This window comes from Thamnophis elegans, chromosome 5 (assembly GCF_009769535.1).
Source record: "Thamnophis elegans isolate rThaEle1 chromosome 5, rThaEle1.pri, whole genome shotgun sequence".
Classification (NCBI taxonomy): domain Eukaryota; kingdom Metazoa; phylum Chordata; class Lepidosauria; order Squamata; family Colubridae; genus Thamnophis; species Thamnophis elegans.
In genome coordinates, this window is record NC_045545.1 from 15,492,754 (window position 1) to 15,506,822 (window position 14,069).

Consider the following 14,069-nt stretch of genomic DNA (forward strand, 5'->3'; position numbering starts at 1 on the left):
TTCAGATTGGCTTTATGTTAAATTTACACTAAAGGTAAAAGGAGGATAAATGGAGTATTTGCATTGGAAGTTCAACTTTGCTTGATGAAAGCTGGAGAAAAACTATTTCTATATTTATTTATTTATTAAACAAATTTATATATCCACTCAACTCACACATAGATGATTCCGGGTGTCTTGTAAAATTTAAAATATTACCCTATAGCTGTGGATAGTGATTCAATTTCCTTTCAACTTTTAGAATCAACGATACTGCAAAAATCTATATCTATGACTGATAATATTAACTGGTTGTCTAAATACATAAACACAGGTTGTTAAGTTCATGTAACCGTCATAGATTGTATTTATTTGTCCTTCCATTCTATAGTTTTGATCTTATTTCTTCCTACATTACAGTTTGTGGATTTACCTTTTTTTGCTTATGTAAAACACATATAGTTATACATATGCAAGCACAAATGATAATTAGAGCAATACACACTATTATAACAATTAAAGTCACCATATTTATCACACCAGGAGATTCATTATTGGGAACTTCCAAACTAGAATTGCCTTTTGAGGTATAAGGATTGGTTGGTGTAGGCGGAGCAGAGCTAGGAGGATTGGTTGGTTTGGGATGAGCAGAGCTAGGAGGATTGGTTGGTGTGGGATGAGTAGAGCTAGGAGGATTGGTTGGTGTGGGATGAGTAGAGCTAGGAGGATTGGTTGGTGTGGGATGAGTAGAGCTAGGATCGGTGGGTGTGAGAGGAGTAGTGAGCAATGGAGGAAGAAGTACAACTGCTCTTGCTATATTAGACACTTCCCCAACATTGTTGCTGCCATCGCTGGCACGAATGGCAAAGTAAATTGCAGTGCCATTTTCTTTTGTGAAGTTTTCCATCTTATACTGAAATGACTGTTTGATCCCAGTAGCATCTGGTTTCAGATCAGATGTGTTCACGGAAGCAGCATTTTGAAAAGTATCTCTTAATTCGTCAGGATTTTCACTCATTTTTATTTCATATTTTTCAGCTGGAAAAAATAAAAATATTCAAGGACACATTAAGACAAATTCTCCACAATACTTGGGAACTGATATCTTTTAAATCTTTGCAACAAGCACACAGATGGTTCTGGGGTATATTTTAAGGCAAATGCATCTCATTTAAACCGAAATCACCCTATGTGCTAAATTAGATTGTATTCACCCAATTTTATCCCATAAGGAAAATCCTATAAAGATTTAAATTTGGGAGCTAGTAACAAGTAGCATTTTGTTCCTCCTTTAGCATGATTTCTTCTGCCTAACATAGGAAAGAAAATATTACCTGTTCCTATATCATAGTCATTTCCAGGAGCAGTCCATGACAAAAGGAATTCATCCTCATCATTGAGTTCTGCTTCAAGATCAGTAATTCGAGAGGGTGGAAAGACATCTGAAGGATTTCCAGGAGTCACTCCTGACATTACAAAACTACCTCCTGAAGCAATTCTGCTGAATTTTCCAAGGTTTGCTTGGGTATCATTATCACTAGCTTCTGGTCTTGGTGCATTCATTTTTATTTCACCTATTATAAAAGAAAAGAAAATCATTCAGCAAAAACTCCAAATTTTCTCATTATTCTGATGCTTATTTGAGTTGTCTTCAAAGAAGAATGTGAAATCATTTCCATATTGTTGAAAATATAAATAGATATACATAAATAATGTCTATTTACTCATCAGGGACTGTGAAATACATTATTTATTAGAAGTTGAGATATATAGATATAGATATACAGATAGCTATAGTTATTTATTATATTGATTTCTATAGTGAAGATCAGTGTGGGTTTTTAACCCAAGGATAATATTTTTTAAAATAACTTTAATATTAATAAAGATAATTTTATCCAAAAGAAATGTATTGGATATTTTGGAATACTTAAAACAAAATACTGAAAAAAAGTCTTCTTTGATCTTTTCAAATGCAGAAAAGGCCTTTGATAACTGGGCTTTCCTGTTTAACTTTTGGAAGATATGGAGTTTGGCGAGAATTTTGTTAAATGAATAAAATTGATTTATACTTTGCAACAGGCACAAATAATTTTAAGTAGAAAATTAGCAAAACCTTGCGAAATACAGAAAAGGAGAGAGAAGTCAAGGATACCCCTTGTCACATTTTAGCTTTTGAAGTAGTGAATGGAGACATAAAGCAAGATGAAATAATTGCTGGAATGATGATTAAAAGGGAAACATAAATTATGAGTGTTGTCTGATGATATAGTGATAATATTTGAAAATTCTTTCAAAGGAGTAGAAATATTAATGGAAAATTAAAGGATTGTAGTGCATTAGTCGAATTTAAAATTAATAATTAGATAATGAAAATATAAACAAAAACAGGAATCTGGAAGAGCAAAAAGAATGAGAACAATGGATTTAAGACTGACAAAATTGAAATGCTTGGATGTTACTGTGACTAATATAAATTGCATGTTATTTCAGAATAATTACAGTATGTTAAGACAGGAAATTAAATTAAAATGGACATGAAAGATGGGAGAAATTACAAGATAAAAATGAATTTACTGCCTAAAATGATGTTTTTGTTTCAGAGAATACCTATTGAGACAGCTGCTGTACCATTTCAACAATGGCAGAAAAATATATCTAGGTTTGCATGATAAAAGAAAAAGTCCAGGTTTTTATTATTAAACATCTATGCTAGCCACCTTGCCAAGGCTTAAATGTAAGATCATCCAAGCTACAAAGGAAGGAGGAAGCTTGGGATTGCATGAAATTGTACTTGAAGCCCACTCTTTGATTTGGATGACGGAGTGGTTACTGCTAAGAAATAAGATATTCAAACTAGAATGGCATTCTTTGAGCTTTGAATAGCATAGCTTTCTCTGGTGTTATAAAATTAAGGTTAATATAGCTTTTAAAATCAATATATTAGAAATGGAAGCCTGCTCTTGATGTTGGCTAATACTGAGAGTTACAAAATGTTATAATATTAAAAATATGAAAGGAGATCTTAGGAGAACGGAGCCAGAATTTGTAACTACAACAGGATTTATGCTTCTGCGAATAGACAATGTCCAAAAGATGTTAATGAAGGAATGACAGACATGGAACAATATTAGCTGACAAGACAGAGAAAGTGCAAAAGAAACTGGTTGAAGTTTTAAAATTAAAAGGAAAATACAAGTGATAAACCAAGAGAATGACCGAGAAAATATTTTCTTATAAAAGAGATTTGTTAAAGTCTTGAAGAAAAACTGTGCAATGGAATTAAGAAGAATTGAAGACAAATAAAATCTTATGACAATATTTGATTGAATTAAGACTGTTAGAAATAAAAGAAAGGAGTATAGAATAAGTTTATTTCATCACAATGAAATACTTTTTTTGTGTGCAAAATATGGCAACTCTTTGTGCAATTTTTACCAACACCAAGAGTGAAAAATTGATGTTTTATGGATTTGCTTACAAATAAGGTAAAGAATATGAAATGAAGGATTAGCATTTTGTAAAATTATTTAGTGAAGAATTGCTAAATTTATTTATGTTTATTGTGATGAAGTTTGAAATTCATTTCTTTATATATTTCTTTATTACATTCTTTCTTCTCTTTCTTTTTTCTTCTTTCCTGCACTTTTTCTTCTTTCTATTCTTTTTTTTCTCTAAGTTTAGTCTGTATTAGTTTGTATTATTAAGTATCATAATACTTAATAATACTTTATAAGTATTTTACTAATATTATAATACTTTATAAATAATTAATAATTAAGAATAAAATTATATTTTAAAAAAGAATCATGTAAGTCATGATATTCCCTGTAATACTCTACAGAAGTGAAAGTTGGACTTCAAGATAGGAAGAGTATTTGAACTTTCATGTTGGAGAATACTATGGACAAACAAATGGATCAAACATCAACTCAGAGGTTTAAAATGATTACACTCAAATTATCCTACTTCAGACTCATTATGCAATGACCTGGCTTTCTAGAGGAGCCTATAATACTGGGAAAGGTAGAAGTAAAGAGAAGAAGAGGACCAGTACCAAGGTTGATGGACTCAGTTATTGTGGTGATGGAAAAATTGAAAGATCAGGTTAGGTCTTCATGATAGATCATGATTGAGAAAATATATGTGGCTTCTAGGACCCCAAAACAACTTGAAGTTATGTAATTAATAATACAGTTATACTACATTATTGTTTTTTCATAGTTTTTACCATTCTCTATATAGCCTGGGACATATAAAGCATGATTTCTTTGGCGAGTTTGTCGGCTGGTCCCATCTCTCCCTTGGACATGCACCTTTATGCTGTATCTACCATTTTCTTTGAATGATGTGAAGTATCTTGAGTAGATCCCATCGTTCTTGATAATATCTGCACCTTGAAACAAAAATATTAAAAATTAACATCCAGGATAATGTAGAAAAGACACCAAAACTAAGTTGTATCTATCCCTGTTTTCATCAAAGTAAATGTTTAAATCTATGATTGTTTACATTCAGAACCAAAGAATAGCTGTTTATGGTTTGAAGTTTGTCAAAATGACTTCTAATTCTATAATTCTTGGGTGTTAGATTCTATGCAACAATGGTATTGGCATAGTTTTCCTGAGGCAGTTTAGGAATCCATAGTTTATAGATTCCTAAATCTAGGATGATGAGCTAATTTTGAATATTGTTGTAAACCATTCAGAGTTGTTTAAGATGAATGTCCATAAATTTTAGTTAAAAATACTCAGAATATCTTATAAGTGTTCATGGAAAATGGTTGTTGCATAAAGAATGTATCCAATGATCTAATGACTAAAGATTTATCAGACTGTAATTTCTCTAAGCGAGATATCACACAGATGGTATATGCCATGCATGATTTTTTTTGTATGTAACATGTATATATTCACTCATCATGAGAGATATATTCCAAACTTCAAACTAACAGGCATGTATAATTATATTTTTAAGTGTAGATACCTAAGATAATATACAAACACTGAAAAGCAATGTTATGTCAATTGAATTGTAGTAATTGTATGGTAAAAAAACAAACATTATCTTAAGTTTCAGTAGCGTAAATTTTTGTACCTTGGTTTGCCCAAATCTCTGTGCTTTTCTACTGAAATCAATGACTAATGAAGGAGTTCACAAGACTTGGAATACCGTAAGTACCAAAATACTCCTCATTTTCTGGTCTGGTTTTTCTGTGCTGAGTGTTGAGTGAGAAGTATTTCTAATAATTATGTGCTAATCTTTATATCAAACAAAATAATGACAGAATCTCACAATGTTATAAATAGAATTGTTTCATTTTCTCCTTCATTTTCTCTCAGACTTCTGCCTACAGTCCCCCCACCCAAAGAATAAAGCCCCGTGTTGACATTTTTTGCCTTTGTGAAGCCGGATGGGCATGGTCTGTGCAGGCCGTATCCAGCCCACGGGCCACCAGTTTGACAGGCCTGTTAGAGTAACAGTAGTAGGACAATTATCTGAGTCCATGTGAGTAAATTCCTACTTCTGGAATATTACACAGACAGATCACCTGAAAAATATACAATACAAACATTTTTCCAAGTATACTTACCAGAACCTTTGTCCCAAAGCTCTAGTTTCTCGCTTGCAGAATTTGATTCAATTGTGGCTGTAACAATTGCACCAAGCACTGGAAAAAATTCTTGACTGACTTCTGCATAAATAATTATTGGATTGGGAAAAGTATTTGTATCACTGCTTAAGTAGGACTTTACAATTACTGGAGGCTCCGTTAGAGATGCCGCTCGAGACGTTACTGTGATTGATAGCACCTGAGGCACTGAGTGTGTATTATAAAGTGTATAAGTCCAATCACCTGTCTGCAGATAAAGATTTGGAAGTAACATATTATTAAATATTCATTCATCATGGTCTGTGAGATATCAATGCAGTTTTGATTTCTCTGCATACTATATTTCTTAAGAATAAATAGCCATTTATGGGAATTTGTAGGAATTTTAAAGAGTTGGGCAGCAGCAGCCAATTTATGATCATTTGTGAAGTCTCCAATTTTAGTTCTGCGGTTTGCAAATATCATTCCCTGGCATTTCATATGAACTAAGTTCCCATAACTTCATGATTGTGGCTCACATGGAAGAAAACTGTATGTGTGAAAGATTTAATTATGATGCATCTGTTTGCAATTAACAACATCATTAATATCGGTTGACTGTATTATTGAATGATGTCCATAGAAGACCTGACTTTTGCCAGAACACTATACTTAATTAAATGTCATCATGTGGCTACACAAGAGAGTCCATATGCTGACTCCCTTTAAGAAAATCTTCACCAATCCAATGTCTTCCATGTACTGCAATTGCAGTATCTCAAAATTCCAATGAACATAGTTAAATACAATTTCAGTTTTATGCTATAGTGGAAATATGCTGCTAGTCCAGTATGACTTCCCCCACCTGCCAAAATGGAATGAATGGGCAAATTAATGGCACCAGCTAACTGTTGCAGCAAAGAAAAAATTGAAACATCAGGCCACACCTTTTAGAGACTTGGTTATTTCTGTGTCTCATCTAGCCATCCTCAGCAGACAAAGTAATTGTACTAATTTAGCTTATCGCTTGCACCTGTGAAGTAGACCTGTTTGTCTATGGGCTAAAAAAAACAACATTAAAATTATAACTTTAATGATAATACCACTTCCTTGGTTGAAAAAAAGCTGAGATATTTTACCTCGGCAGTCCCATCAATCTTAAGTCGAGCAGTTTTGTGATTGGTGGTGTCAACTGTAAAATTGTTATGATTATATGTTTTCATTTTTGGATCCGTCAGAAGAATTCCAGGTTTAGAATTGGCTTCACTCCATGTAAGTACAAAAAAAGTGTCATTTCCTATAGTGTGATCGATGGATACAATACCATTAAGAAAATTGCCAGCATCAATTTTCTGACTTTTACTTTCAATCTATAGGTAAAAAGAAGAGGAAATTATAAAATAGCAAAAAAAAAAAAATTGTGATTGTAATCAAATGTATTTAGTTTGGGAGTATCTCATCTGAAGTAAACTTCATAGTTAAGAACATGGAGTACAAAGCTATATAAGGTTAAAGAATAAATGCTGATATTGTTTTGTGTTTCTAGTGCAATAACCACTTGACATAGCACTATCTCTACCAGATATTACAATAAATTGTATCTATCTAGATTTCAGTAATCTATCTTTGTGATTTTTATAGGTAATTAAATATTTTTATTACGATAATAAATAATGGTCTAAAGATGGATCTTGACTTACAATACTTGATTTAGTAACTGTTTGAAGTTACAACAGCATTGAAAAAAGTGACCCATGACCATTTTTCACCCTTATAACTGTTGCAGAATCCCCATGGTCATGTGATCAAAATTCAGATGCTCGCAACAAGTTCATATTTATGACGATTGCCGTGTCCCGGGGTGATACACTTAGTTTTTGTGACCTTCTAACAAATATAGTTAATAGGGAAGCAAGATTCACTTGACAAACATGTTACTTGCTTAAACTGCAGTGATACATAACAACTATGGCAAGAAAGGTCATAAAATGAGATACAATTCAATTTACAGCTGTCTTGCTTAGCAACATAAATTTTGAGCTCAATTATGGTCATGTCGAGAACTACCTGTAGAAACATCTGACATACAGTGGTACACAAATACCTGCATTCATATAGATAGAGTGATCAGCATGCCGCAGCTAAGCATACATAAACATGTTTAATCAGATGATCAAGAGTAATAAAAAGTGCAATGCAAAATTAATGGTAATGCAAGCAGTGATAATCAAACAATAACAGTGACAACAGTTGCAGTAAGGTATACAATGAGATATGAGAATGTTAAACAACTTTCTAAATAAATCTATCTAATCAAATGAAATTCAATGGTGAAAAGAGTAAGGTTCTACATTTAGGCAACAAAAACTAAATGCACAGGTACAGTATAGGTGGTACCTTGCTCAACAGTAGAAACTGTGAAAGGGATCTTGGAGTCCTAGTGGACAATCACTTAAATATGAGCCAGCAGTGTGCATCAGCTGCCAAAAAAGCCAACACAGTTCTAGGCTGCATAAACATAGGGATAGAATCAAGATCACATGAAGTGTTAATACCCCTTTATAATGCCTTGGTAAGGCCACACTTGGAATACTGCATTCAGTTTTGGTCACCTTGATGTAGAAAAGATGTGGAGAAGAGCAACAAAGATGATTAGGGGACTGGAGACTAAAACATATGAAGACTGGTTGTAGGAACTGGGTATGTCTAGTTTAATAGAAAGAAGGACTAGGGGAGACATGATAGCAGTGTTCCAATATCTCAGGGGTTGCCACAAAGAAGAGAGAGTCAAACTATTTTCCAAGGAACCTGAGGGTAGAACAAGAAGCAATGGGTGGAAACTAATCAAGGAGAGAAGCAACTTAGAACTGAGGAGAAATTTCCTGACAGTTAGAACAATTAATCAGTGGAACAGCTTGCCTCCAGAAGTTGTGAATGTCCCAACACTGAAAGTCTTTAAGAAGATGTTGGATAGCCATTTGTCTGAATCGGTATAGGGTTTCCTGCCTAGGCAGGGGGTTGCACTAGAAGACTTCCAAGGTCCCTTCCAACTCTGCTATTGTATTGTATTGTAAATGTGGTAATATACTGGGAAATATAAGAAATATATTAACATTTCCAAGAATATACTAAATATCATTGGTTTTATTAGCCTAAAAACTAACAAAATAACCCAAAATCATCCCAGACAAATCCAACAATCAGTAGCCAAACATGGAAAGCAGGAGTTATTTACAGCATACAATATAAAGACTATGAAATCACTTTGAAGAACAGACAGACAGAAGATTGGCAGAATGCATTCATGAATGTTAATTTGCAGTCAGAAGAAATAATAAGATGTCTTTAATTTTACCAGACACAGAGATGTTCAATCACAGTTTCAGCTGTGAATGTGTAAATATTTTAGAAACATGGCACATTTGACAAATTAGCTATCAACAGACTGATAGAAATAGCTTCCATTTGCAAACCATTTAAAATGAATGGTCAAAGGAAGGGCTAAATAGATTTGAGAAAGTATAAACCCTACTAGCTACTGATCATCCAGTGTTGTTGAGAGACAGGTAATATATCCATTTAGAAAAATAAATAAGTAGCTTTCAAATACCTGAATTGACTGTTGATAAATATCTCCATTGTCTGATGAAATTCCACTGAAAACATCTATGAGGCCATTGGCATCCAAACTATCAAAAGCAGCATATTTCAATCCCCCTAAATTAAGATTGAGACAATTGAGATAATCTATGAGATTCACTAAAATATTTGCATTGTGCCTAATGCTGGATCAATATTTACATTAGGGATCAGCAATGCAGGACCAGCAACAATCCAAATGGCATTTACAGATCATCTCATTTTTGTTAAACAAAATTATTTTATTAATAGTTACAGTTAAAAAGATAAAATTAACACAAATTTAAAAAATAAAAAGAAAAGAATGAAAAGAAAAAAATAGTGCAAAAATGAAAAAATAGAAAACAAAAAATACGAGTGTGTGTGTGTGTGTGTTTTCGTAGATTTTCACCAGTGTAGGTATGCTGGTCTTGTATTCGGGTCTTTTCACGGATAAGATTGAGATTGTCTTGGCAACATTTCAGCGAGGTCTCACTCGCCATCTTCAGTATATATATATATATATATACTGAAACAACGCCAGCACTCCACACCCACCCACCAAGATTTATAGAAAGACGGCATCTCCGACCACGCTTTAAGCCCAAATCCCAGCTTGAAGATGGCGAGTGAGAGCTCGCCGAAACGTTGCCAAGACAATCTCAATCTTACATGGGAAAAGACCCAAATACAACAAGACCAGCATATCTACACCCATGAAAATCTACGAATATATATGTTTGTGTGTGTGTGTGTGTACACATATATACATACATACATACCAGTGACGTGCGGTGAGGTTTATGGCTGGTGAGGCAGATGTCACACAAGGGCCCTTCAAAGACTAAACTTTTTTTTTACTGGTGGGGAATTAAAACTCCCCTTTTCCTCAATGGGAAATCATATTCAGACAAAGAAAATTATTAAAAATATCCTTTCCTTTCTGAAGCCCGGCTCTTTCTCTGCACCTATATTGGGAAGGGAGGATAGGGGAAATGCAAGTGGCGAGGCCAGCCTGCCCCCTTCTTGTCTCCCACCCCCCTTCCCAATGGGACAAGAAGGCGGAGGGCTGGTCTTGCAAATGGGGATCAGCGCACTCGCTGCCTCCTCCTCCCCCGGGAGGAGCTCTACAGTGGGACAGATGGACGGAGGGGGAGATCGCCCCTTCCTCCTCCGCGCCTCCAAACCCCATCTTCCCTGGCCTGCACCCCTGCACTGGAAAGGCGAGCAAAACGTGCAACTCGATGCTATGCCGTGCGATGCTATGCCGTGCAATGCAAGCGATGCAATGCAATGCAACGCAACCCGCCCAGGCTCCTTTGGGTTCAGAGATGACCAAATGGGGGGAGCGGGGGATCCCCGGGGCGGAGGCCTCCCGGTGCAACGGTCTTCCGCAGCTCCGGAGCGAACCTTTGCCTTCCCCGCCCAGGATTGCAAGGCTGGAGGCCTTGGCAGCAGCCACCCCCACCTCCAACCGGCCAACCCTCAGCCCGTACTATCAGCGGTGTGAGCGCTGGGTACAAACACTGAATGGCCAGCCTGGAAGGCATGCCAGCACTTTAAAGTGCATGCTGGCTCGGCTGCCATTCAGTGAAACATGTCCTGGTTTGTGGCCGGGCGGCACGCTGGCACTTTAAAGTGCATGCCGCCCAGCCACAAACCAGCACATATTTCGCTCTATGGCGTGCCAAGGTGGCATGGCTTTAAAAAATAAAAAATAAATAAAAAAATAAAAAAAAATGAAAAATGAAAATAGATGTGCCAGCCCGCACACCAGCAGAGGCAAGTAAAAAAAAAAAAAAAAAAAAAAAACACCCCCCCCCCCCACACACAAACAATAAAAACAAATTACAATTACTTACATTACAAATAAATGGAATTTCTCCCCCCTGCCTCCTCCCTCTGACCCATATACCTTCCAGCTGCATCAAAAATGCAAGATTTGGTCTAGCAGGGCCAGGCAGGCTAGGCTAGTTGCTGCTAGAGTCACCACGTGGATGACTCTGCTTAAATGTTTTAAAAAAGCCTCTAAACAAAGTGCCCTCTGCAGGAGGAGGCGGGAGAATCACATGCCTCATTTGCATAAGGAATTTTTCGCTTTTTAACCCTTGGTTAACTCTTAAAAGGCGAAAAATTCCTTATACAAAGGAGGCCCATAGTTCTCTCGCCTCCTCCTACAGTTAGCACTAAGCAGACTGAGAGTCACTGTGACTTGAAGTCTGGCAGCAACTACCTTCACCTTTTTAATTATTTTAAAAATTGTTTCCTTTTCCTCAGGAGACTGTTGAGGCCCCGCCTCCCCTGCCTCCAGTGACTGCACGTCACTGATACATATATACATACATACGTACATACATACATACATACATACATACATCCTTTTTCAGTTCAGTCTCAATCTTGTCAGTTAAAATTTGTTCTTCTTTCATAATATCTTTGAAACAGAGTCTATACATAGGAGCAAACAAAAATATTGTTCAATATGTCCATTAAAAAAAATCATTCTTAATTAATAAGTCAAATTTTCTCCTCTTTTAAGTGTAATAATGGTTCCTTCTAGTATCCAACCGTCAAAATCTCATCCTATCATAGTTTTTTTTTCAAAATAGAATTCAAAACAAAAGCATTTCCCCATGGAAGTTGCTAAGTCCTCGACTTACCACCAGCACAAAGTCCTCAACCTACAACCAGGCACCAGGTCCTCGACTTACGACCTGACAGCCTGGTAACCAGAGGACAGCTCCCATTGGCTAAGATGCACCTGGCTGAAGTGGGACGTTTACAGCTATCTGATTGGTTGTTCTGCTCGACAGCTCTAGTATAAATAGCTGTCAAGCAGAGTGTGGTGCTGAAGTTGTTGAGATATAGTTCTGTTGCTGTTAGAAGTTCATAAACAGGTTCTGTGTTACCTCAGCGTTGCTTCTTTCAATTGTCAGCTAATATTTAGCAGAAGTATTCTTGTCACTAATTTCAAAATCTTACTTCAAAATTATATGGACTCTTAGTCTGTTTGTAACTTTTACTGTTTATTCCAAAAGAAAAAAAAACCTTGAAATTTTAATTAAATCTTCTTACACTGAGGATTGAAGGAAACTCACACAGTGCTATAAAACCTATCAGTCGAAAGGTTCCCAATAGCAGAAAAGCAGTCAACAAGCAATTTCCCCCCAGAAAGTATGTGAACTGAGTGTCCTTTAGAAGGCACCGATCATGGTTTGAGTAAGATGATTATTTCCTTGTCTCCCAGAGCTCTAAATGTGCCAAAGACTACAGTTTTGCAGTCTCCTTGCAAGGAGTAATTGTTTGGAGCACTTTTGGGTGATCTCAAGTCCTTGTCTGGGAAGAAATTATGAAGAGCTGGTTTACTACCTGGCTTTTCATTCTACTGCAGTTTTGGTCAATTTACCATTTCTTCTCTGGAGGTTCAGACTCTCCTTTATTTAAACAAACAAGAATGAATTAGATGATATGGCCAACAAGACTGAAGAATAAGATTACTCAAAATTTGGTGATCTCAGAATATTTGGGATGATATTTTGCATTGATAATTGGGAGGCAAAAGTCTGTTTTCGGACAAGTTTGATTGACCTTGTGCTATACAAATAAATTATTTATTTAAACTTAAGATTATTATGTTTAAGAAGACTTAGGTCCTTATTCCTTTCTTCACTGCTTTCTTCATAATCAAGTGAGACTGTTGTGTTGTATGTGTAGTCAGGACAACATATTTTAGAAATTATCTAAAGCACAAGGGAGAGCAATGAGAATGGGACAAGGAAGTAGAACTAATAAAGTTTGGGTATTGACACTGTGGGTATTATTGTAATATCATTTTAGAATACCTGACAGTAGAATACATGACACACAGTATCATGACTATGAGGATAAGTTCACATTTTCTGAATCACCATTTGTTATTGCATAACTCTGGAAGCCGTTCAAAGTATATAGCTTTCTTTACCTGTCATCTCTGCCAGTTTATCTAACTCTTTTGCAGCACTTGGCCCCAAAGCAATGGTGTGAATTATTGATCCACTACTTTTAACTTCATCAAAGCAAGATCCTATTGTTGAGTCTTCTCCATCTGTCAAGAGCACAATTTCACACCCTTCAGTAGTTCCTTCTCTTAATCTAATCACCTGTATTAAAAAATAAATAAAATAAAATATTAGCAGAACAAGGAATGCAGTACAAAATTCACGGAATGCTCTTTTAAAATTAAGAAGTTGGATAAAATCCATAGAATAATTATATAAATAATTTGTAATAAAAAATACAGCACATTTTCCCAACTGCCATAAAACAGTGCTGCATTCCTTAGGAATCTTTACCTATGTAATAAAAGCAAGACTAGCTACTTCCTGTGTTTCTTATAAAGTCAGAAAGAGAAAGAGGAGAGAGAGAGAGAAGAAAAGAAAGAGAAATGATATTATAAATTTCAGTGGGATAATGTGCTATTAATTCTTTATCTTTCCCTGTTTTTCCTCTGTTTAATTGGCCTTAGAACCAAGACAACATACAATATGTGTAATATTGCTTTAGTTTATTCAAAATCTCTATTCAGATGTGAATCTTTCATTTTTCTTTTTTGCAGTACATCACTGCAATTCCATTTCAGTAGTTGCCAGATCTGCCGTGTAAAATGGACAAAATACATAAGATCTTATAAAGTGTGTCGCATTGATGAGAGTAGCGTTGTGGTGTCATGTTGTAATGTTATGTTTTCTTCTCTGTGAGTGAGTGTTTAATTTGCAACAAATGTAGAAAAGGGTGGTTGTTAAGTTGTATGCTAAAAAATGTATGTTTAAAAAAATGATCAAAATGCCATCAGATCTCCATAAAAGAACAGTGGTAATGAGATTTGTCATTTTAAAAATGT

At 35.4% G+C, this 14,069-nt stretch overlaps 1 protein-coding gene across 4 annotated transcripts in view; it reads right to left on the bottom strand.

Annotated features, from left to right (window-relative positions):
* Positions 1-205: 205 nt before the first annotated feature.
* LOC116509025 (calcium-activated chloride channel regulator 1-like) overlaps positions 206-14,069 on the bottom strand; it is a 39,225-nt gene continuing 25,361 nt past the window's right edge. For all 4 annotated transcript variants that reach the window (XM_032217904.1, XM_032217905.1, XM_032217906.1 and 1 more), the window contains 7 exons: positions 13,152-13,329; positions 9,183-9,289; positions 6,712-6,942; positions 5,573-5,840; positions 4,211-4,375; positions 1,314-1,553; positions 206-1,017 (listed from right to left, as the gene is read on the bottom strand). In XM_032217904.1, coding sequence (XP_032073795.1) covers positions 389-1,017; positions 1,314-1,553; positions 4,211-4,375; positions 5,573-5,840; positions 6,712-6,942; positions 9,183-9,289; positions 13,152-13,329 — 1,818 coding nt within the window. In that variant the 3' untranslated portion in view covers positions 206-388. The remainder of the gene's footprint in view (positions 1,018-1,313; positions 1,554-4,210; positions 4,376-5,572; positions 5,841-6,711; positions 6,943-9,182; positions 9,290-13,151; positions 13,330-14,069) is intronic.